Source organism: Vulpes lagopus, chromosome 10, assembly GCF_018345385.1.
Source record: "Vulpes lagopus strain Blue_001 chromosome 10, ASM1834538v1, whole genome shotgun sequence".
In the NCBI taxonomy this organism is placed as follows: domain Eukaryota; kingdom Metazoa; phylum Chordata; class Mammalia; order Carnivora; family Canidae; genus Vulpes; species Vulpes lagopus.
This window is the reverse complement of record NC_054833.1, coordinates 20324742-20348571: the sequence shown is the minus strand read 5'-3', so window position 1 is coordinate 20348571 and position 23830 is coordinate 20324742. Positions and strand designations below refer to the sequence as shown.

The 23830-nt window shown below is 55.5% G+C and overlaps 1 protein-coding gene across 10 annotated transcripts in view; it reads left to right on the top strand.

The window, feature by feature from the left end:
• Positions 1-5667, top strand: part of FARS2 (phenylalanyl-tRNA synthetase 2, mitochondrial) — a 502588-nt gene extending 496921 nt beyond the window's left edge. For all 10 annotated transcript variants that reach the window (XM_041772861.1, XM_041772868.1, XM_041772862.1 and 7 more), the window contains one exon: positions 5379-5667. In XM_041772861.1, coding sequence (XP_041628795.1) covers positions 5379-5517 — 139 coding nt within the window. In that variant the 3' untranslated portion in view covers positions 5518-5667. The remainder of the gene's footprint in view (positions 1-5378) is intronic.
• The last annotated feature ends 18163 nt before the right edge of the window (positions 5668-23830 follow it).

Here is a 23830-nt window from a genome sequence, read left to right as displayed (position 1 = left end):
GCCTCCTGCCTGCCTCCCACGCCCGCGTGTTCTTCCCTTACATTAAACCAGTGACGCCTCTGTCAGAGAAAACCCCAGAGGAAAGTGACATAGAGTCATTACATGCTAGGTCTTATCATCAGATGTCATTTTCTCCTCTTTTTTTGGCAAAAAAAAATATATATAAAAAAATATATATATAAATATATATATATACACACACACATATTATTATTATATATGTATATATATTATTAGTCTCCAGGGCACTTATTTAAGTTACTTTTTTTTTTCTTTTAAGAGCGAGAACAAGGGACACTTAGGGGCGGCCTAGGGCATGATCCCAGGATCCTGGGATCAAATCCCACATCGGGCTCCCTACAAGGAGCCTGCTTCTCCCTCTGCCTGTGTCTCTACCTCTTTCTCTGTGTCTCTCATGAATAAATAAAATTTTTTAAAAAGCGAGAACGAGAGAGAGCAGGGGAGGGCAGAGCGAGAGAGAATCTTAGGCTCCCCTGGGTGTGGAGCCCAACACAGAACTTGATCTCATGACCCTGGCATCATGACCTGAGTGGAAATCAGAGCTGGACACCCAATCACCTGCCACCCAGGCCCCCTTGCAGACCACTTATGTAAACCATACCTGACTCAGCACTAAGCATCACTCTCCCAGACCTTCACCCCCTACCCTTGCCTGCAGGTCAGATTCCAGGCGCATGAGGGGAGGGTCAGAGAAGCACATAAGAACTACAAGTCCCCCTCCCCAGAGTGCCATTCCTCTCCCGATGTCCCCATGCATGGAGGGAGGAAATGGGACAGCCTGGGTGCTGAGCTCTCCGCCCTAGCACACAGCCCCCACTCCGAGGGCACAGACCCGGGAGCAAGGTGGTGGCCCTCACTGAACCAGGGCTTAGATGCACTGCCCAAGCCACACAGAAAGCAAAGGGCAGAGTAGGGACTGCAACCCAGGCCTCTGTAGGAGCAAACTCTGGGCTCCTGTCCACTCCACCAGGCCCCATTTCATTCTGTATTTTCAGGAGTGGCCTTGAGCAACTAGTCCCCCTTCCTTCTTTTTCCATCATCCTCTTCCCTTCCCTGAGTTGACCCCTCCCCGCGTGAAGGCACCGTGCACCCCCTAACTGCACGGATGTCGGCCCTATGGGGCCTTCCACTGAGCTGCTGCATCACACGAGCACGAGACACCTTAGGATGAATCGAGGAATCCCTTTTCCCTTCACTCAGAAAATGGAACCTACCCCCACGACAGTGCCTGGGGCGGGAATCTAGAGAAGGACAGTGATCTGAGTGAAGGCGCATCTCCGTGACAGCCCGTACACCCCGCGCCATGAGAAGGACCAGAGGGGTCCGTGTCCCGCCTGCCGCAGCGCTGCCGTCACCCAGAGTGTTGGCCGTTGGGGAGCCTCGTGGAGTCGCGTGTCCTCGGGAGTGAAAGGATCCCGTGGAGCCTGACCTGTGTGGCAGATGGACGCTGAACGACCCCAGCATGCCTGCGGCATGTGCGTGACCGCTGGTGACTGAGTGGCGCAGCAGCCGCGCGGGTCACAGATGGCCAAGCCGGCCCCGTGGGTGCTGCGGGCACTGGGCTCAGCCACGCACCCCCGCAGCCCTCTGCTTCGGGCTGGAGCCTGTCAGCTCCTTGGGAGCAGCCCCCCCCCCCCCAGCTCAGGGCTCTGGCTGGGAAGGGAGGGGGGCTGGGGCAGGCCTCCCTACGGGCGCGACCCACACGGCCCTGTCCTCAGGCAGCCTGTCGCCGCCGCAGGTGCACCCGGCCCAGGATCCCACGGGCAGCGGGGAACCGTGAGCTGCGTTGGCAGCGTCCTGCACCCGGGAGCCCTCGTAGCGGGACCTAAGGGAGGCTGGGGGGCGGGGGGCAGAGCATCTCTGCTCTCCCCCCGCCGGGCGGCCTCGAGCACCTAGGGCACCTGCCGGCCGTCTAGGGTCTGCGGCCTGCACGCCCAGCCCTGGGGTGGGAAACGGCACAGAAGAGTTGTTTGTGGAAGCAACAGTGTTTGCTGGGGTGGGGGGGCAGCCGGGGGGCAGCCCCAGCCCTGGGGGACTTAGGGCAGGAGGGGCAAGCTCCTCCCCCTGGGCTCCGCAGGACCTGGGCGCCCGGGCCCCTGCCAGCTGGCTGGGTCGGGGCTCCCCTCCCCTGCTCGGTGCCTGGAACAGGCTGTTGCCGCAGGACGAAGGCCCCTAAGGGTGGACATCGGGGCGCTCCTGAAGCTCAAGCGTTCTAGGATTCTCGCTCCAAAATCTCTGTTAAAAATTCCAGCTCCAGCCAGTGACCTGCTCATCTTAGCCGATATCCCGGGGCAATGAAATCCAAACACCAAAAGGAAGGTTCGGACTCTGTCTTCAAACCCGCTGTAATGAGATCTGCCCCCCCAGGCTCAGTAAAACGTATTTACGTATTTACGTTGCCTATGAGTAGAGGCCGTCGAGTGCATAAAAGAGAACTTTTATTTACCTTGGGAACCGCCCTTGTCAGGGTGGCCACTTCTCTCTTCCTGGGAAGGTTTCTAGTCCCGAAGGTCGTGCCGGCCTGGGTCGGGCAAGGACCACGCGGCTTCACCGTGCCCACCCGCCGTGAGGGACCGGAGCTGGGGCTGCACCACACAGCTCCCCGACAGCTCTCTTGGCTTCTCACAGCAGCCTGGCTTTGCAGCCCACCTTCGTAAAGGCCCCTTAAGCAGGAAGGGTCTTTTTTTTTTTATTTTTTTTTTTAAGATTCTATTTATTTATTCATGAGAGACACGCACACAGAGAGCGAGGCAGAGACACAGGCAGAGGGAGAAGCAGGCTCCATGCAGGGAGCCCGACGTGGGACTCGATCCCGGGTCTCCAGGATCTCGCCCTGGGCTGCAGGCGGCGCTAAACCGCTGCGCCACTGGGGCTGCCCCAAGGAAAGGTCTTGATTAAAAAGTGTCCCTGTCCCAGGCCTTCCCACCCCATGTCCCAGTTAGACCTTGTGTCTGGCTTGCGCCCTCCTGAAGGACAGGGCTGGAAAGGAACGTGGGCTTACTCCACCTCTTCCTTGAAGGTTAAAGAACTCCTAGGGGGAGTTGGGGTAGAAGGAAGAGGCTGGAGATGGGACAGGAGGGGAGGAATGTGCTGGAGCACTTGGGGGCACTTAACACTTGGGCCCTCACGCCAAACTGCCTGGTTTCTGTGTGCGTGTTTGTAACCAGGTGAACACTGACCACCTTTAAAGTGGGCGCTCCGTTGGCCTTTAGCACGTTCTCAGAGTTAGGCAGCCGCACCACCTACCTAGCTCCGAAGCCTTGTCTTCAGCTCCGTGACTCTGTGGTTCCTGTGGACAGCCCGCTCCTCGAGGATGGGGAGACTCATGACCACCTGGCAGCCCCACTCCTCCCGGCTCCCAAGCAAAAGGGGGACAGGAGCCCCAACAACTAAAAGCTCCAAACACAAGTTCCTTGAAAACAGCGGGCCGCCCGGGTGGCTCAGTCCGTCGGTCAAGCATCTGACCCTTGATTTCAGCTCGGATCGTGATCTCAGGATCCCGGGATCAAGCCCCACGTCCGGCTCTGCGCTCAGCACCGAGTCTACTTGCCCCTCTCCCTCTGCTCCTCCCCGGCTGGCACCTGCGCACGCTCTCAAAGAAATAAATACAATCATCCTATAAAAAAAAAAAAAGAGAGAGAGAAGTTCCTAAAAACAAGTAAAAGTAGGTTTTCTCTCTCTCACCAGTGATGTCAGGAAAAGGCAAAGCTGGTTGATTTTTCAGTTGAATCTACTGAATTATCACCAAATATTCTGCCAATTTTATTTCTCTCAATTTATAAAATTAATCCATATGTTTATGATTCATTTACACCTCACTCATCACGATGTTTTATGAAAGCTGTTTGAATCCCAGGGATCCTGAGTGGGGCCTTCCCTGAAGCCCACAGAAACAAGATGGTGAGTTGTTCCCGTTCATCGCGGTGGGAAATCTCAGCCCAGGTCGCAGTTGTCGAGTGGCCACATGACCAGCTCTCCAGCTCAGTAAGCGGGGCCGGATGGAGCCCCCGGGAACCCCAGTTGCCACAAGGACACTTTGGCCCCACCCTCATGCAGCACCTCGTCCTTTGCAAAGCCCTGTCTCTTTCTAGAAGGTCTCTGCAACAGTTTGGAAAGGTTAATGGGGTGCGCTGTGCTGTTACGTCTTTCAACGGAGAAGGAACAGACCCGGGAAAACTAAGTCGTGGCCCAGAGACGGAGGAGCCAGCGCTGGGACCCTGGGCTGCTGCCTCAGCAGAGGCCTCTGCGCCCCTCGCTGGGACCTAGAATTAGGGGGGCAGAGGCGGTCCCTGCCTGTGTGCAGCTTGGTGTGGTGCACACACACCCCCCCCTCGCCCACCAGGAAACCATCGCGGCCTTGCACGGTCGCCAGGTCCCTGACAACCTGGGCTCCCAGGTCATGTGGCCACCCTTGTTCTAGTAAATGTCTGCACCCCCTTCAGGCATCTGCAATTCCTATGCCCTCTCTCTCTCTCTCTCTCTCTCTCTGCTTACCTAATTTTTCCTCTTCCAGAACCTTCCATCTCTCAAAACCTCAGGATGTTGCAGCATCCTTTCTTGATGATGTCAGGTTGGAAAAAAGTCCTGTCTTCTGTTCTTCGGGGAGACAGGGTGGGATCTTCGAGCAGCTTTGGGTGGCCCTGGGGACAGTTGGGCTGTGCCTGTGCAGTGGACAGGTCCCTGTGGACCCCAGCAGGGCAGGCCTCACCCTTCCAATGGACCTGAAGCCCAGAGGCACGTCCGAGGCATGTACACAGGGCACCTGCACCAGGTGGCTTTTCGGGTGTCTCTGTGAAGACCGAGTTCTGCAAAAGGCCCCACTTCCCCGGGGGCCGTGGAAGCATGTGTTCTCCGTGGCCTGCAGCAGTGTGAAGAGAAGGACACCCCTCGGCCTTCCAGACAGCTAGAGCCCCTGGGCCAGCCGCGGCCTTGTGACTGCAGTGTGCCTAACAACCATGATCGTCCTCTGTGACGTGAGAACGGTGGAGGCACACCGGCCTCGGTGCCCACGCCTGCCTGCCTGTCAGTCCCCTGGGGAGCCCAGCGCCCACCTCCCACCTGCTGAGCCACAGTCTCTAGGGCATGGCCCGGGCACCTCAGCTGGTTGGAAGCATCCCTCTCCAGGCACTTGAAGGCACCTGGGCCGATGGGAAGAGCAGCCTCGGCTGTCCAAGCCACTGTTCCCCCCAACACTGCCTGTATTGCCCGGAAGAGGCGCGGGCCACAGGTGCCCGTGACCCCGGCTCCCACCCTCCGTTCTCCACCCGCGTTGATCTGGTCAGAGCCGCCGGCTTGGCTCCTGCAGGCGCCGAGCGCCCCCGCCCCTCACTCACCTGCCTTTCTCTTCCGTTCTCCAGGACGCACAAGACCAGCCACTGCTACCGCATCACCTACCGCCACATGGAGCGGACCCTGTCCCAGAGGGAGGTCAGGCACATCCACCAGGCTGTGCAGGAGGCCGCGGTGCAGCTGCTGGGCGTGGAGGGCCGCTTCTGATGCCACCGCCCGGACCAGGCCCGCAGCCTCTGGGGCTCCAGGACTCGGGAGACTGAACAGGATGTTGCTCGTGGACCGCGGCATCCGTAACGTTTTGATAAATGGGTCAGTTTTAGGACTTTCAGGAAATAAAGGATTGCTCTGGAGAAACTGTTGACATAACATTTGTCTTTTATGTGGGGGAAACGGGGAAAAAAGAAGCCATCATCTAAGAGTTCCCTCCTATTCCTTTAAGAAATGCTCTGCCCGTTGGCGCTCAGGGTGGTTAATTGGTCCCTGGGCTCCATTAGAGTGTAAACAGCAGGCATGATTTCTTGCCTGACAGGCCTTTGCACCCTTGTAATGAGTGAAGCCGCACAGAGGGACACCAGAAACTCCAGACACCGGAAGATTGTTTGAATCTGCTTCCATGCTTGCTTTCTTCTCTTCATTTTCTGCTTTGCAAAGGGCAGGCTTCAAACAGGGCACTAATGAAATGCCAGGGCCCCCCTCAAAAGTGAGGGCAGGCACGAGTCGGAATGGGGCAGGACATCGCCTGCTTCTCATGGAGCCGTGGCTTGGAGCCGGGCCTCTGGGCCCAGGGCTCGGGCTTAGCTCCCTTCCGGGCCACTGGTGAGGGAAGAAGGGAGCAGGAGCTGCCCCGGAGGCTGGGAGGTGCACGGGGGCCATGTCCTCGCACCCTGGCGAGCCCTACTGCCTCCCCGAGCGCCCCTGCTTCCAGAGGCGACCTTTAAGGAAGAATCTGGGGCTTTGATGTTACGCCCTTTCCATCCCAGGCACTTTGTAGTCTGCCTGCCTCACTCCTGACCATTTTTAATAATCAGATTCCATCCCTGGCACGATGCTGCAGGCTGATGGAGGACCACAAGGGCTGGGATAAATATTTGATGAGGGGTGGCCATTATCAGCTAGTGGCGTGGGGGGTGGGCAGCTGCTCTCACAGGGAAGGAACGGGCTTTCATGTCACGTTACCTTGCTGTTCATGTATGCTTTGCCTTTGGATTTGCAGGGGGTTGAGGAAGCAGCATCCCAACTCCTGCACCCATGCAGGAGCCCCCCGGCTGCAGTTCCTCAAGTGGATAGAGCTCAGTGGGAACACCCGATATGATTAATACTGTCTTCTTCGGTAGCGTCTGCTAGCAGACCGTCTCCGATCCAGCCTTGCATTTCCAGCAGTCCATTATGTCCCCAGGAGCAGTTAGGCATTTATTAATATTGTCCAGTAAAACAAGTTAGGTGGGTGACACCCGGAAAATCACAGTGCCACCCCACGGCCCACGGCCAGAGCAGGTGTTTGTCAAATCCTGTGCTCGTGCCAAACCCTCTACGAGGGATGTTCAGGAGGGTTCACTGAGGGCAGAGATTCCTCTCAATCCCCTTTAAGGTACATCTGTCATCTAATTTTCACAAATGAGACCCTGAGGCCCGAAGAAGTCACAGGACTTGACACGCAAGCCTGCTGCCTCCAGATTAATAACGTCCATCCAATCAGACATTGGTTGGCTGTGGGATCTGTGCCTCCCTCCTGCTCCGTGGGCCTCTGTTCCGTTTGGAGAACTCCCGGCGCGTGGGCTCGCACGGACCCCCTCATCCCACTCTAGTGGGTGGGAACTCGCGCCAAACCGAGCCTGCGCGGCTGGAGCCCAGGGTGCATCCCGCTCTTGGCTGGAGGCGCGGCGCTCACAGAATACATAACCAGAGGGAAGTGCTGAGGAAAGTGACTGAATCCATAAGACAAACACACCTTGCAGCTCAGGAACAGACAACTCCGTGCGTAGCTAACACCGGCGCCGGCAGCGTGACCCTCCGGGATGCTCGGTTCCCTCCTCTGTAAAGTAGGAGTAATAATAGCACCTGCCACAGAGGTCGCTTGTGGGGACCAAATGAGACCTGTCGTGCACTATCCTTGGCACAGAACCCGGAGCCTCCCAAGCCGGCAGTGACTGATACCTGCTTCGATCATCATCCAGGTGGGAAAAGGTAGAGCTGTGCAATACGAGACATGGAACAGTCTGACATCTGAACAGTGGCTCAGTCGGTTGGTCCTCTGGCTTGATTTCAGCTCAGGTCATGACCTAGGGGCCGTGGGATCAAGCCTCACGTCAGGCTTCACGCTCAGCAGGGAATCTGCTTGAGACTCTCTCCCTCTCTCTCTCCTCTCCCCTCTCTCAAATAAATAAATAAATCTGAAAAAGAAAAAACTGGATGCTGGAGGGCAGTGTACCTCCCCCTAGATGAGCATCTATACATGAGGACACTGGAGTCCAGAGGGGCAAGATGACTCACCTGAGGTCACGGCTCATCCCTGTAGAGCTAGTCCTGGAACCGGGCTTTCCAGAACCATTTTCCACAACACCACACTGAATCAGACACCCTGAGCATGTCCTTGGGCGTGAGGCCCACTGCCATCCTTGTCACTCCTATGGGCCAGGAAGGCTCAGGCTCAGGCTGCAGCCGTGTCGGGAGCTGAGGACCAAGCACCCTTGCAGCACAGGCATCATCACCTCTACGCGTGAACAAGACTCTCAAGATGCCAGCCGGATGGGGGTCAGCAGGCTCTGGCCACATCTGAAGGTCATGGTGATAAATTCCGTGACCAGCTGCAGCCTCAGGGGTGGAGCCTTGTGGGCTCCACCGCCATTCGCCCCTTTGTCCTCTCTCTGTTCTTCCCTCTTCCTGCTGAGCAGACTCCCCTGGCCTGGACCCCGTAGGTTGTCATTCCTGGAACCAGCCATCAGCTGGGGTCTGGCAGAGAAAAAAATGGAAAGGGAAACCCTTCACCACTGGAGGTTCTTTTACTTTTTTAATTTATTTTCACATATAAAGGAAATGCATGAACTCAAAGAATACATGGCAGCCGCCAAATGCCCACACGCTGACTCTAAGATCCCCCAGTGGGCACATCGCGTCCTCCACTGTCCTGCCAGGGGTCCGTCCAGCAGTCTTCGCGCTGACCACCACCATTCAGACGGCACCGGTGGGCTAGTAGCCAGGGCCATCGGCCTCTCCCCGTCTGCGGGTCACATAAATATTTTCCTGGTAGGGGGAGGACACGTAACAGTGACAGTGGGGTTGATGCGGACATCGTGGTCTTCAGGCGCGATGCTCCACCTTCGTCCAGTCACTTCGAGTGGGAGCCACTGTCCTATGCAGCACATGGAGCCATGGAAGAGGAAACCAAGTCCAGCCCTCGTGGGGTTTATACGCATCCTCCCCTTCCGTCCTCGCAAGCCCCTGGGCTCATCCCTCTATCATCTTATCTCCAAGGGTGAGATTAATTATGTGCAGGGAAGTGTTCAAAGCCAGCAGCACTGGAGGAGGCCCTCCTCACTTCCAGGCCTGTGCCCATAAGTCCTCCCACTGTCCCCTGTGCGCCTGCCCAGGCTCTGGGACAATGGTCCTCGGAGCTGGAAATTCATTCTGGACCGTGGCAGATGCAATGGGCCAGTGTTGCGGAGACGTTGCCCACAGGGACTTCAAGCTTCAGGACGGCAACAGCAGCCACAGACAAGCCACGGGACCTCTCGGTGAGGTGCTGGGTCCTGGGGACCAGCTATGGGTTCGACATCAAATCTCCTAGAAGCCCCTTTACATCCCCGGACGCTCAAAGCCTTCAGTAGGTTTACATTTGTAGCCGTAGCTGCCCCCAGAGAGCAAGTCACAGTCAAGGTCACTGGCAGAGCTGGTGAGGTCAGCTCCTGGGCGACAGAGGAGAACCCAAAACTGAACAAACCAGGACCCCGCAAGGGCGATCTGTGCTCCTCGGGCTGTCGCAGCACCAGGGCGGGAGGAAATGCAGCTATTTCTGACGTCAGGGTCGCGCTGGCTCGGAGACTTCTGGATGCTTCCGTTCCCGAACCCACTTTATTGCTTTAAAGGCAATCAGCGGCGCCCAAAAAGCCAGTGCCCACCCAGAGGTGGAGGTTCGAGGCAGATCCCCTGCGGTGTTGATGAGACCACCCTGCTCCCGGGAGGATGCGGGCACTGGGCCTCACTCGGGGCCAGGGTCCAGCTCGGCCGCAGATGGCTCGTCGGGCATCCCTCACCGGGCCTGCTCCTCCGCGCTGAGACGGAGGTGACCACCCCTGCCCTTCCCCTGCGGACCGGGTGTGAGGGGCGGCTCGCGAGCAGCAAGGGAAGCGGGTGTGAGGTCCCGACGTATTTCCCCATAGCCCGGCGGCGGCTCCAGCAGTCACAGGCCGCCTGCTCGGAGCTGGAAACATCGAGGCCAAGGCCGAGGCCAGGGCCGGGCTCCTCCAGTACCTATAACAGCGCTGGAACTTAGGGCCCCGTCTCCAGGAGACTAAAGCCCCCCCCCCTTGCCACGTGTCTGCCACGCGTGGAGGAAAGACCAGAGCGCTCTGCAGCCGCAGCTGCGAAACGGGGAGTGCCCTCCGCAGCCTTGTCTCCGAACCCCAGGCCCGTGTGCGTGCGCGTGTGCTCGTGTTTCCCGTCGTGGCGACGAGCCTAACGGAGGGCTTGGCGTCCTCACGACTCAAACGATGGAGGGGAAGCCGGCCACGTGAGTGAACAGCGATAATCCAGGAAGACGCTCGAGCCTGGTGGCACAAGGATCAATCGAGAAAGGAGATGGTGGCACAGGCCACAGCAGCGCTTCGCAGGCCTCGTTGCCCGCCGCACCCTGAGCCGTCAGCGGTTCTGCTGCGGGCACCCTGCGCCCAGGGCTGCCCACGAGGCAGCAGCGCCGCGTCCCCGGGTCAAGAAGGGATTCGGAATGCAAGCGTGTGAGCTTGACACTTCATAGAGGAAACTTCCAAAGTCTACTTTTAACATCTTCTAACCTCTGGAGAGTGAATTATTTGAAGCCATCCATACCTTCTAGTGGTTAGAGATAACGAGGGTGCCCAGCAACTGCATGGACAGAGGAAAGTCTTTCCAACCACAAGAGCTGGTTATCCACGTAAGAAAAAAGACTCTCAGCCCCTACTTCGCGCCGCACACAGAAAATAATTCGAGCTGGAGCACAGACCTCAATATGAAATCCAGAACTTGTAAGGCTTTCGGAAGAAAACATAAGGGACTGACTATCTCTGTGACCTTGGATAGGCAAAGATTTCTTAGGAAGGACGCAGAAGGAGCTAGGAAAGAAAAAAAATGACACGTTGGACTTTTTCCAGATTGGAGACTTCTACTCTTTGAAGCACATCATTAAGAAAATGAACAGAGCTAACTGTAGATTGGGAGAAAATATTTACAACCTGTATTTCACGAAGGACTTAGATCCAGAATACACAGACGGCTCCTACAATTCGATAATTACTTAAAAAAAAAAAAAAAAAAAAAAACAACTTTGAACAAAACGGGCAAAGACTTGAACCAACGCTTCACAGAAAGAAGATTTATAAACGACCAGGAAGATGAAAAGACGCTCCGCTCTATCAGCCACCGGGAAACGCACGTATGAAGGTTTGGAGCAGACGAGACTGGTCTACACTGGCAAGCGCAGAGGGCTCAGAGGTCGCCGGGGCCTGGGACGTGACTGACTGGAAGGGGCACATGGGGCATTTTGAGGTGATGGGAATGTTCTGTATCTTGAGGGCAGTAACGTGGACAAATGCATTCGGCAAAACCCATCAAACCGGGGGATCCCTGGGTGGCTCAGTGGTTGAGCGCCTGCCTTCGGCCCAGGGCGCGATCCTGGAGTCCCGGGATCGAGTCCTGCGTTGGGCTCCTGGCATGGAGCCTGCTTCTCCCTCTGCCTGTGTCTCTGCCTGTCTCTCTCTCTCTCTCATAAATAAAAAATAAAAACTCCTCAAACTGTACTCTTGAAGATCTGTGCCTTTCACTGTATGTAAATTATGGATGTACAGGAACAGAGAGAAAACCTGTCGTGCTGCCTCTCCCAGCCCAGTGAATGCTACAGCTCGGAAGCAGACAAGCCTCCACCTTCCTCAGCTCCGAGGAAGCAGAGAGGGGCAGAGAAGGCTCTAGAAGAACTCCAGGGGCAAGATCACCCCCGAGCCCCTGCTACCGCAGGGTGAGCAGCTCTCTGCAGGAGGGTGGCCGTGCATGCAGGGGACCAGGCAGGCGAAGCTGGAGGAGCGAGGGTGCAAGCCCAGCCCCATGGGACGCAGGTGAGAAATGGTGGGGCTCTCAGTGCTGTCCCTGGAGCCGGGGTGCACTCAGGGGACAGGCTGGCGGACTGGGTGGCACCGAGAGGAGGGAAAGGAGGGGCCCCGAGGACGGCTGGTGTACCAGAGCCTCTGGCTTAGGCCACTGGCTGCTCCCCTGCACCTGCTGGGGCGTGGAGCTTCTCCTGGGGCTCACACTGAAGCCAGGCGGCTGGCCCATGGCTTCCAGATCCACGGACCATCTCCCTCCCAGCTGAGGGAGGCTCAGGGTGTGGGGCCTGACTACAGGCAGCAGCACCCTCTCCCGGACTCACAACCTGGGAGGAGCCCAAGGCCCTGCTGTGGGGGGAGGATGCACGCCCAGGCGTCAGAGGTGAGCTGTGGCTCAGCCGCTGGCCGGTGGGTGAACCTCAGGAGTTCCTGAGCCTCCTGACTCAGTTTCCCCATTTTACAAACGGGGATGTGAAATCATTCTCCTGGGATCGTGATAGGGGTTAGACGAGCTAAAGCATGGGAAGCCCTCCTGGGATACTTATTAGCACAACGAGCTGTTACAGATCTGTTAGTATTTGGTCCTAAGCCCGTGTGGGGAAAATGTTCTAGAATTAGATGGTGGTGACGGTTGCTCAGCTGTGTGAATATACTAAAATCCCCTGCCATGTATGCTTTGGAAGGGTGAATTTTATGGTATGTGAACTATATCGCAGTGAAACGGTTATTTTTTTAAATGTTAAGAATATTGACATTCAATAGTAATAAAATGTTATATCTATGTATTTGCCATATGACCCAGCAGCTGCCTTCCTACAGTGCCTCCGAGACAAATAAGCAGGGGTCTTACCGAAGCAGGGCCGATGAGACAGGGAGACGCCGGGGCCCCTGTGTTCCTCGCCCCCGGGATGGGGCCCCGAGGATTCCGCCGGCAGCTCCCGCCCCAGGCTTGGAGCAGATGCAACCACGCACCTGCGCCAGGTGCACCTCGCAGCCCCTGCCGCTCCCGGGCCGGAGGTGGCCTTGGGCCCTGGGGAAGGCTCAGCGGGCCGCTGCTTACTCCGCCAGGCGCTCCTCGTACGTGAGTGTCACCCGGGACCTCAGTGGGAGTGCAGAGTCCCAGGCCCGGCCCCAGACCCGCTAACCCCGAGGACCCCGGGTGCCTGGCTCGCTTGCTCTCTCTCTCTCTCTGTCTCTCTCTTGTCTCTCTCTCTCTCTCTCCCAGGGCTGGAGCCTGTGCGCCCTCCGGAGCTCGGGGCCGTTGGGGCCTAACCAGGCTGCAAGGGCAATGAGGAGGAAAACGGCACCGCTTGGGCCCGACAGCCTGTTAGGAGCCCTGTTGTCACCTACCCGAAGAAAGACACGTGGAAGCCTAACCGCCACTTACGGCGGAGCGTGACCTCGCTGGGAGACAGGGCCCTGGGCGATACCCTGCGTCCCGCAGAGGCCACACGGGCACAGGCGGGCCCAGTGCCCCTCCAGGAGGACGCCCCGAGGACGGAGGCAGAGACTGCAGGCACGCGGCCCCAGGGAGCATCCCCGAGGACACCAGAGACGGCCGCCACCCCAGCAGAGGCGGAGGGGTGAGGGGCGACCCCAGAGGCCACGTGGCCTTGCTGGCGCCTGGAGTCCGGGCCCTGGGCCGTGGCCAGCTCTGCGGGGTGGCGGGCAGCCCTGGGAGACCACCGCAGGCTCCGAGACCCATGCCGGCCCCCCAGGAGGCCCCCGCGAAGAGGTCACCTCCCAGGTGCCCCCCCCCCCCCGCCCGGGAGAGAGCTAGCAAGCTGTGGGCTGGAGTCTTCAGGCGGGGAGAGGCCCTCAAGGGGGAGCAGGCCGGGCGGCCGGGGGCTCGGCGGTTTGGCGCCGCCTTTGGCCCAGGGCCTGATCCTGGGGTCCCGGGATCGAGTTCCGCGTCGGGCTCCCCACATGGGGCCTGCTTCTCCCTCCCTCTCCCTCTCTCCCTCTCTCTTTCTCTCTAATAAATAAATAAAATCTTTAAAAAAAAAAAAAAAAGAGAAGGAGCAAGTTTCCAATGCTCCTCACACGCCGAGCCTTCTGGGTCCTCAGGGAATGTGCCCGCCGGTGGCAAGGGAGTGGCAAGAACCTGGGAATCCAACCTCTGGTCCCACCACGTTGGCCGGGGCTCGGGGTGCTTCCGCCCCCCCCCCCCCCCCCGGGGCCCAGCGGCAGCAGCAGCTGCTTCCTGCCTGTCTCCGGGAGCTCAGGCTCTCGAGGAGCATCCTGGACTCCGTTTCCAGTTGCTCTTCCCCGCAGATCCCCACTCCAGGGGGCTGAGCACGACTCCCTCCCGGCTTCCCTCCATCCCTCCCTGTGTCTCTCCCTTCCTCCCCTTCCTCCCCCTACCCTCCCTGCCCCCTGCCCCCCACCCCTGCCCCCGGCCCAGCCCACCCGGAGAAGGCAGCTCTGGTCTGCATTAACTCAGCCCCGGAGAAGGGATGGAACCTGCGGCCCCTCCAGAAGGAGGTAACACTGGCCTCTGCTCACCTGCTCGCCCCTTTGATGAGGGAAGCCGCACCTGGCAAATCCCTACCCCGGCGAGGGCAGCTGCTAATCCTGCTGTCACTGCGCCTGAACCCTCGTGGCCGGGCTGGGCGCAGGCCGCAGGGCCTCCCGGTAGCACGGGGACAGCCAGTCCTCCGCACCTGCGTCCCTGTAGGACGGCCCCGCAGGCCCCAGGGGACAGGAGGCCGAGCAGCGCTGGCCTCCCTGCATCACGCCTCGGGCTGGCTCTGATGCGGTCGTGCTGGGCTGTTCCAGTGGGGCCCGGGCCCCCAGGTGGCCTGCCTCTTCTGGGCCAACCCCCTGGCAGGCTCCGAACGGTGTTTGCGGGCGACTCCACTCGGGCCAGGAGAGCCTGTTAATTCCTGGAGTTTATGCTGTGTGGGGGCCTCCGGCCTTGAAAAGCACCTTTAATCAGGTTGCCTGAAGCACCTTCTCAAGAGAGGGAAGGGGACACAGGAAGCTCACCCCAGCGGTCAGGAACGGGGGCTTTGTAGTCAGGCAGGCCCAAGTTGAAACGTGGGGTCCGTGAGCACGATGCCTCCTAACCTCACGCAGCCAGAGCTGTGAGCTGGGCTGCTAGCTTGTAGGGATTACGTGACCCAGTGCATGGGAAAGCACCTGCATTGGAGCTGGTGAACGATGAAAGACAGGAAATCTGGCTGTGGGTTCAGAAGGGACCACAATCCCAACTAGAAGTTTCTGGAAAAAATGTGGCACTTGGAAGTATCCCCAAAGTTCTGGACCCAAAGGAAACTTCGCGATCAATTGTCCATTTTAGAGATGAATTGCTGAGGCCCAAGGAAGCCAAATAACTTGCTGTAGTATCTGGATGATTTCGACAATCAGGTATCAGAACGTCCAACTAGACTGGCTTCGACAATGCTCAGCACAGAGGCCCGCAGGACCCGGCTGATTCAGTGGCCTGGCGCTGTCTGAGACCCCCGGGCCCTTCCCATCTCGTGGTCTGCCAACTGCAGCGTGTGACGACGTCTTCCACTCATGGTTGCAACATCCTGCAAGAGCATCAAGCAACATATCACCATACAACCTCCAAAAGCGGGAGTGCAGATGGCAAAGGGTCTTCGTCTCCCTTCACCATTTCTTTTTATCATAGGGAAAATACCGCTCAGCCTTCCCTCGAGTCTCAGCGGCCGGGACTGGTTCACGTGCCCATACTCCAGCCATCAAGGCAACTGGGAAAGGAAGTATCTAGCATTTCCAGCCTCTACTGTAGGAAAGAGAAAGTAAGGGGAGGGGGATGTTTTGTTTTTTTTTTTAAGATTTTATTTATTTATTCATGAGAAACACAGAGAGGAGAGAGAGAGGCATAGACACAGAGGGAGAAGCAGGCTTCATGCAGGGAGCCCCATGTGGGGCTCGATCCCGGGTCTCCAGGATCAGGCCCTGGACTGAAGGCGGCGCCAAACCTCTGAGCCACCCGGGCTGCCAGGAATGTTATTTTATAGGAAACCCACAGCGTCTCCCAGACTGGCCCAGTGTCATTCAGCTACTTGGGAAGCAGAAACAACAGAGACCAGAATAGAACCCATTTCTCTGGATGCCAAGCCCAGGGCCGCTTCTAGATCTCTCCTCCTGTATCTAGATCTCTCCTCGCTGAGTGGGGCCTTGAAAATGGAGTATGGTGAAGAACAGGGGGAAGGGAAACTGGTCCCTGGCCAGGGGACCAGGTAAGCTGAAACGTGGGGTCCAGACTCTGAACGGAGTGTTTAGAGCCCAGCCGGGCAGGGTGAGGCTGCAGAAGTCGTCCTGGTTGTGCTAGAGACTGAAGACACTCGACAGGGAGAGCTCAGCGGCTTCCCACGGGGCTCGCCCCCACGACCTTTCCGCCAGGGCGTTTGTCAGCAAGGGTGGCCAGCATCCGCTTGTGGACTAAGCAGTCCGGACACTGGTGTCCACAGCACGACAGATGGCTCTCCAGAGCTGCCTCTTTACGCAGTGTGTTTGCCCATGGCCCGTGCCTTGTCTTCTAGCGTTTTTAAGCTCTTCACAAATGTTCATTTATTTATGTCCACACCCCTGGTTGGGCGGGTGGCAAATACTCTTTCCAGCGATGAGAGTGCTCAGTACCAAGACAGGCGGAGGGACTGGTGGAGAATCACACGGAAACCAGCGGTCCGGCGCACGGAGGGGTTACTGTGTGTCGTCAGGGACAGCGTGTATCACCAGGAATCAAAATGCTAAGCCCTTGCTTGCTTCCTTAATTAAAGGTCAACGTAGCAATTGTGGTTGACCCGAGGTCTTGGGGGCAGGGAGCAGCCAGGCCCAGGTACAGGGGCTGCATGTGGCTCCTGGATGGTGAGAGATGCCCTGGAGAGGGCGGGTGTCGTGGCTGCAGGCCAAGAGCAGGAGGACACAGCCATGATCTGGGAAGGTGGCCAGGGGAGCAGGGGTGGGAATGGCCGAGAGGAGCCGCGCAGTGGTGCCCATGGAAGACAGCAGAGGGGTGACGGGGAGGGGGATGGGAACAAGAGATGGAGACCTCGGGCTGACTAGGTGAGCTGAGAACGACAGGAAGACGGCGGCGTCCATCACAGACGTGGAGGACGAGGCAGGGGAGGGGTCCGGAGAGAGGTGGCCGTGTCCTCTGCTTTCAGGTTTGCTCAGTCTACAGGATCTGTTGTCTCTGACCATGCGCACATCCTGGGGGAGGCCGAGCTCTGTGTCTGGCTCCTCTGGGAGGCCAGACTAAGCTGTGGCATCTAGAAGAAATGAATTCTCTCACTCTTCATTGCCTGGATCCCTTGTCAGGGTCGGAACCAGAGTAGCACAGCGAGCCACCCCTCATGGTAGAGAGAAGAAACCGAGGGCCTCCTTCGGGGGAGCGGCCACCTCCAGGAGGCCTGGCTGTGGGCGGCGGAAGGGAGGCCAGATCCAGAGCTCCAGGCCCGGCTGAGGATGTTTTCCTGCCAGGCCAACGCTTTTAGGGATTTTTTTTTTTTTTTTTTTTTTTTGCCACCAAGAAACTCATTTGTGACTTTCTCCCCAAGGACCCCATGTTTTAAGAGATTTTCATCTACCAAACAACTGCATTTATCAAGTAATAACTTATTCATTTTCCCATTTTTTAAATTAATCAAAGATAGACATAACTGCCAGCCAGAGTCTCTGATCAGCAGGAGATAACCCCTATTACCACCCTGGGTTGATTTAATTCCTGCCAAAAGCAAAGAAACTTGACATTTTAGATAGCCTGAATGGCCTCGGTGTGGGAATGTGCAGGTTTTCCATTAAGCGTTGTGAAATATTCAGAATAGCTCCTGGCCCCCCACCACCGGACCGTGGAGCCCCTGGCCTCCAGGGCCTCTGCGGGGACCCACTGCACCGTATCACGCAGGAAGTAAAACACAGAGGGAATCTCACTGTCCCAGAGTCCTGCCACGACACTGTTAAAGGGTTTGTGGCCTGGATCAAGCCCCTACCAGCCAGGAGCCTCGGACAGACTACTCAGTCTTCCTGAGCCTCAGCTTTCCCATCAATAAGATGGGAATGAGGCTTTCGGGATCTTAGCTGCAGGCAGCAGAAACAAACTCTGCTCAAATCAAGCAGAAAATACTGTGTGAGAAAGATGCTAAGGGAAGAAAGTGGGACCGCTCCTCTGTAAGTTAAACACGGACTTGCCACGTGACCCAGCAATTCCACTCCTCAGCACCTGCCCCAAAGAGCCGAGCACAGACGTTCAAGCGAACGCTTCTACGGGACTGTTCGCAACAGCTCTGTTCACAACAGCCAACGGTTGCAAACCACCCCAATGTCCTCAGTGGGTGAATGGATAAACAGTGTGGTCCGTGAGTACAGTGGGATATTCTTCAGCCATACAACGCAATGAAGCTCCATGCTAAAACATGGGGGAGCCTTGAAAATTCTAGGCTCAGTGCCAGAAGCCAGGCGCAAAAGGCCACGCGAAGATTCCATTCACGTGACGCATCCAGAAGAGGCAGATCCACAGGGGCGGAATCAGGTTGCCAGGGGCTGGGGTGTGGACAGGGGAGGAGTGGAAAGCAATTGCTTAATGGGCGTAGGGTTTGCCTTTGAGGTGATAAAGAAATCCTAGAACTGGATGGTGGTGATGGTTGCACAACACCGAGACCGTCCGTGCTTGATGCCACTGAATTGCGCACTGGAAAATGATGTTGGCGGTAAACTTTATATTGTGCGTATTTTGCCACAATAAGAGAAAAGGACACGCAGAGGTGTGGCGGGGGCAGGCGTGCTGGGTGAATCGCAGAGCGGCTGGGAGCCGCACTCTCACCTCCCCGTGGCCTCCCCGTGAGGACACCACCACCGTAGCCACGCAGACACTCCACTTGCTCGGCTCAAGGGAGTCTCCACGTCCTGCAGCCACTCAGGCCTCAGGTCCCTGAGACTTGGGGCCGGTGCATCTGCCTGGGGCTGTGGAGTCACGGCCGTCGTGGCGCTCCGGAGGCGGGGGCAGGCCTTCTCTGGCCCCTGTACCTTCTCTGGCGGGTGTCAGGCCTGCCGAGACACAGAAGGGGGACGTTCTCCCAGAACGTGGGAGGCAGGTGACAGAGAGGTGGCTCCACAGGCAGGTGCGCAGAGCTCATGTCTACTTCAGAGGCAGCAGATAGAGCCTGGCTTGGGGTGGGGGGTACCAGGAGGGAAGCAGGTCACAAGCAGGCGCTGCTCTGCAGGTTTGTGGTATAAGGCGACCTTTCCCTTCCCTCTTCGTCCTTCTCTGAACACTCCCTACCACCCCGCCACCCACAGATTCATTATTCAGAGGCCGTTGTTCTAGGTTTCTACCCTTGGAACGGGATGACAATAGCTGCTGGTCGTTTATCCGATGGACACTAATCCTTGCCGCCGGCTTCCTGTGATGCGCTTCGCAGTTCAACACAGGGGCCAGGCCACTTGGGAGCCCCAGAACAGTGAGGCGGTGCCTGGGAGTGGGGCTGCCTGAGGGCGACCAGCTGCTGGACGACAACACCCCCGCCTGCTGTTCGGGCACGGTCCCAGCCTTGTCACTCCCCAGCTCGGGTTGGGGAGATACGACGCGTGTGATGGAGGATCTTGCCTCCAATCTCTAGTACAGGCTTTTCAAGAAGGAACTGGAAGCAAGAGATGGATAGAATCCGAGTTAGGTTTTTAAGTGTTTTTCTGTTTGATAGAATCTTCAACCGCCAGAAAACTTGCAAAGATGGTGCAAGGATCTCCCTTGGACCTTTACTCAGATTCGCCACCTGTTTATGTTGATCCCATTGGCTTGATCCTTCTCCCTCCCCGACACTGCTTCATCTTGCTGTAAATACTCCAGCAGACATTTCTCAAGAACAGGGACAGTCTGTTGTGTAACCACAGCATAATGGCCCGAATCTGGAAATTCTGCATTGATAAAATTGATTAAAATATTATTGCCTAATCCTCTATTCATCAATTCATCAATTGTGCCGCTAATGTCCTTTGAAGCTATTTGGGGATTCTCAAAATGTTGGTTTCTGGATCAATTCCACTATCTTTGGAGAACACGTCCCCCTAAGAGTTCAACCTTCTGACATTTCCTGTATCGTCATCTTTTTTTTTTTTTAATTATAATTCCAGTGTAAATTAGTGCCATGTGTACAATGTAGTGATTCAACAACTCTGCACATTACTCAGTGCTCATCGGGATAAGTGTCCTCTTACTCCCCTCCACTCACTCCACCCGGCCCCCCGCCCACCTCCTCTGTGGTAACCATCTGTTCGTTCTCCAGAGTGAAGAGTCTGTTTCTTGGTTTGTCTCCTTTTCTTCCCCCTTTGTTCCTTTGTTTTGTTTCTTAAGTTCCACATATGAGTGAAATCATATGCTATTTGTCTTTCTCTGGCTGACTCCTTTCACTGAGCATTATACTGTCTAGCTCCATCCGTGTCATTGCTAATGGCAAGATTTCATTCTTTTTTATAACTGAGTAATATTCCATTAAATATGTGTGTGTGTATGTATGTGTATGTGTATGTGTGTGTGTGCACCATACACCACATCTTCTTTACCCATTCATCTACTAATAGACATTTGGCTGTTTCCGTAACTTGGCTCTGGTCGATAATGCTGCAACAAGGGGATGCACGTATCTTTTCGAATGAGTGTTTTCATGTCCTTTGGGTGGATACCCACTAGCAGAATGACTGGATCATATGGTAATTCTATTTGTAGTGCTTTTGAGGAAACGCCACGCTGTTCTCCCCAGCGGCTGCAGCATCCTGCATCTTCTTCGACGGCCTCTCCCCTGGCACTCACGGCCTGCTTCCTCCTCCCAGGCTCCCTGGACTCTCTCACACGCACAGTTCAGAGGCCGCCGTGGACCGCGGGGCGGTTCATACGTGGATTTTAGGGCTCCCCTCCCTGGCTCTCTGCTGTCTGGCGTCCCCCTTTGTTTCACAGCCACTCAGGCAGCCCTTCTCCCGGCTCTGACTCCTCAAGGCAGTAGGACCGAATGTTCTGCCTCCGCGCCATCTGCTGCACCTGCCAACCAGGGGGCGTCCAGGTGAGAGCCAGACAACCGGCCTGCCCCGAGTGCGTGCTCTGCCGGCTTCTGCTGCTTCATAGCCACTCTCGAGCACCTTTACACAGTTGGGTTTTGTTTTGAATGTTCCGCTCAGAGTTTGCACATCAGTACACACGCGCGCACACACAGAATTAGGAACCCGTCTTGTTTACGCCCCGCTCCGGGTGTGTATGATCACTCCCAACAAAATAAACTCGACCCCAACATAATGACTTTCGATTCCAGTCGGGTCTCGCCGGACTTACTTATTTCCATTATTCAGTCTTTCCTTAACATTATATGAAGAGGTCATCTGGGGACTTAATATAAATCACAAAAGAACCCAGTGAGGCAAAACTAAACACATATGAAATAAACCAGATACCATATGCTTAAACCTATGAATACATCGACCAGTAATTCACTTATACCTAAATGTGCAAAGGAGGAAGCACTGCCGAAACATTTCAGCTTGTATTTTATGAAACAGTTTTAAAATATTTGACATAGTTTAGTAATATTCTAGAAAACAGTCTGCCTCATTTGGATGGTTTTCTCAGGCTGCTATGACACTGTACCACAGACTGAGAGGCTTAAGCAACAAAAATATATCTTCTCACAACTCTGAAGGCTGGAAGCCCAAGATCAGGGTGTCAGCACGGCTGGCTCCTTCTGAGGCCTCCGTCCTTGGCTTGTGGGTGGCCGCGTCTCCCTGGGTCCTCACACGGTCTTCCCTCCATGTCTCCATGTGCGCCTGTGCTCTGAGCCCCTCTTCTTTCTTATGAGGACCCCAGTCAGACTGGTTAGGGCCCATCCCAGTGACCTCTTCCTGCCTTCCTTAACTCTTTAAAGACTGTATCTCCACGTACGGTCAGCTGAGGCCTAGAGGTTAGGATTCACAGGAATCTGGGTGGGCGGCAGGGACACAGTTCAGCCTGTAATGCACAGACAGTCTCCTGAGCCTCCTACCTCTGGTGTATTGACACATATTTTACCTGGTCTTAAGGTAGTGAGGAATGGTCCTGGTCTTAAGAAGAGTGGGATCCAGGCCCTAGAGAGCCAGGCGCACTCTGACAAGAAACCCATTCGGAGGCCCAGGAGACTCTAGAGTGGGCTCCTCAAAGCCCCATGTCCTGCTCATACCTGTCCCCCAAGGAGGGGAGAGACAGGAGCAGCACCTGGCAGATGTGGAGGTTGGCCCTGAGATCACCTCAGTATGTAACCCCCTGGACGGGCTCATTCTTAATCTGACCGGCATCGACTTTATTCTTTTCTTCTAGTTAAAAATATCAGCCAGTGTGGGTAACTAATCAGGTGGCACAAACGAACTTAGGATGGGAAGACCCTATATTCCATCATCTTAGTCAGTTGCCTTCCTCGTCCGTCTTCATCACAAAACCCCTCCCCTGGTGGCTGTCTCTCCGCCCACTCTTGTCGGCAGGCTTCTCCTGGCCCTAGACAACCCTTCCACGCCTTCTCTCTCCTGAAGCCAACTCCCAGTTCACTTGGAACATGGAAGCAATCAGGAGAGAGGTCTTCAGGCCCCCACCGCCCCGTCCGGGCCCCCTGCACCCACACCCCCGCCAGTCATGTAGACCAGTATGCACACGTCCACCCAGGAAAGCCTATTCAGGACTTCCCTCTGCCCCGGTCCCCTCTGTCCTGTCATCAGTTTACTAAGCCTAATGTAACTACATCTGAAACTGTTTAACCTGAGGAGGACAAGGCCATGCTTTTTGAAGCCCTAAGAGTTTCCTGAGGATCTCTCTCCCCGCGGTGGAGGGGAGAGCAGCAGATCCCAGAGGCCAGACGTACATGAAACAACCACTTCTAGCTGGAGAGAAAAAAAAAAAAAAGAACTTTTTAAGCTTCATTTTATTCCTAATGAATTTTTTTTTCAGTGGAAATAAAATATAGAAATTCTCTGCTGTTGGACTGAAAAAATATATCAAATTTCTCAGATATTACTTTAGGTGCATTTCAACTTTTCAACTTCTCAGAACTCATGGTTTCAGGGGGCTATAGAGCAAGTTCATCTGCCCGGGCCCCACACAATGTTAATGTCATTTGACACCCTCCCCCACACTTTGTGACATGGAATGTAAGGACATTCAGTCCTACTTTCAGGCTAACATAAAAGATATGTGTTTCTCTGCTACGAACCAACCTGTATTTGGCTGTGGCAAGGTGGACATACGGGGCTATTTGGAGCAGACAAGACCCTGGAGCCCATCCAGAAGACTAGGCTCTTTGCTTTGTACACAAGAGTCACGTGGAACAGGCGACTGTGGGCTTATTTGAAAGTCAATTTCTTTTTTTTAATTTTTATTTTATTTTATTTTATTTTTTTATGATAGTCACACAAAGAGAGAGAGAGAGGCAGAGACACAGGCAGAGGGAGAAGCAGGCTCCATGCACCGGGAGCCCGACGTGGGATTCGATCCCAGGTCTCTAGGATCGCGCCCTGGGCCAAAGGCAGGCGCTAAACTGCTGTGCCACCCAGGGATCCCTATTATTTTAATTTTAGTTAGTTAACATACAGTGCAATATTGGTTTCTGGAGTAGGATTCAGTGATTCATCACTTACATACAACACCCAGTGCTCATCACAAGTGCCCCCTTATATCCATCACCCATGTAGCCCTTCCCCAACCACCTCTCTCCATCGACCTCTTATGTTTTCTTTCCCTCTCTCTTTTTTTTCTCCCTTCCCATATGTTCAACTGTTTTCTTTCTAAAGTTCCACATACGAGTGAGATCATATGGTATTTGTCTTTCTCCAACTGACTTATTTCACTTAGCATAATACCCTCTAGTTCCACCCATGTCATTGCAAAAGGAAGATTGCATTATTTTTGATGGCTGAGTGATACTCAGTTGTATATATAGGCCACATCTTCTTTATCCATCCATCAATTGATGGACATTTGGGCTCTCTCCATAGTTTGGCTATTGTTGATAATGCTGCTATAAACATCGGGGTGCATGTTCCCCTTCAAATCTGTATTTTTGTATCCTTTAGGTAAATGCATTGCTGGTAGTGCAATTGCTGGGACCTACGACCCAGCATAGTAGAATAGTCGTTCTATTTTTAATCTTTTGAGGAACCTCTATACTGTTTTCCAGAGTGACTGCTCCAGTTTGCATTCCCAACAGCCGTGCAAGAGGGTTCCCCTTTCTCTGCATCCTAGCCAACACCTGTTGTTT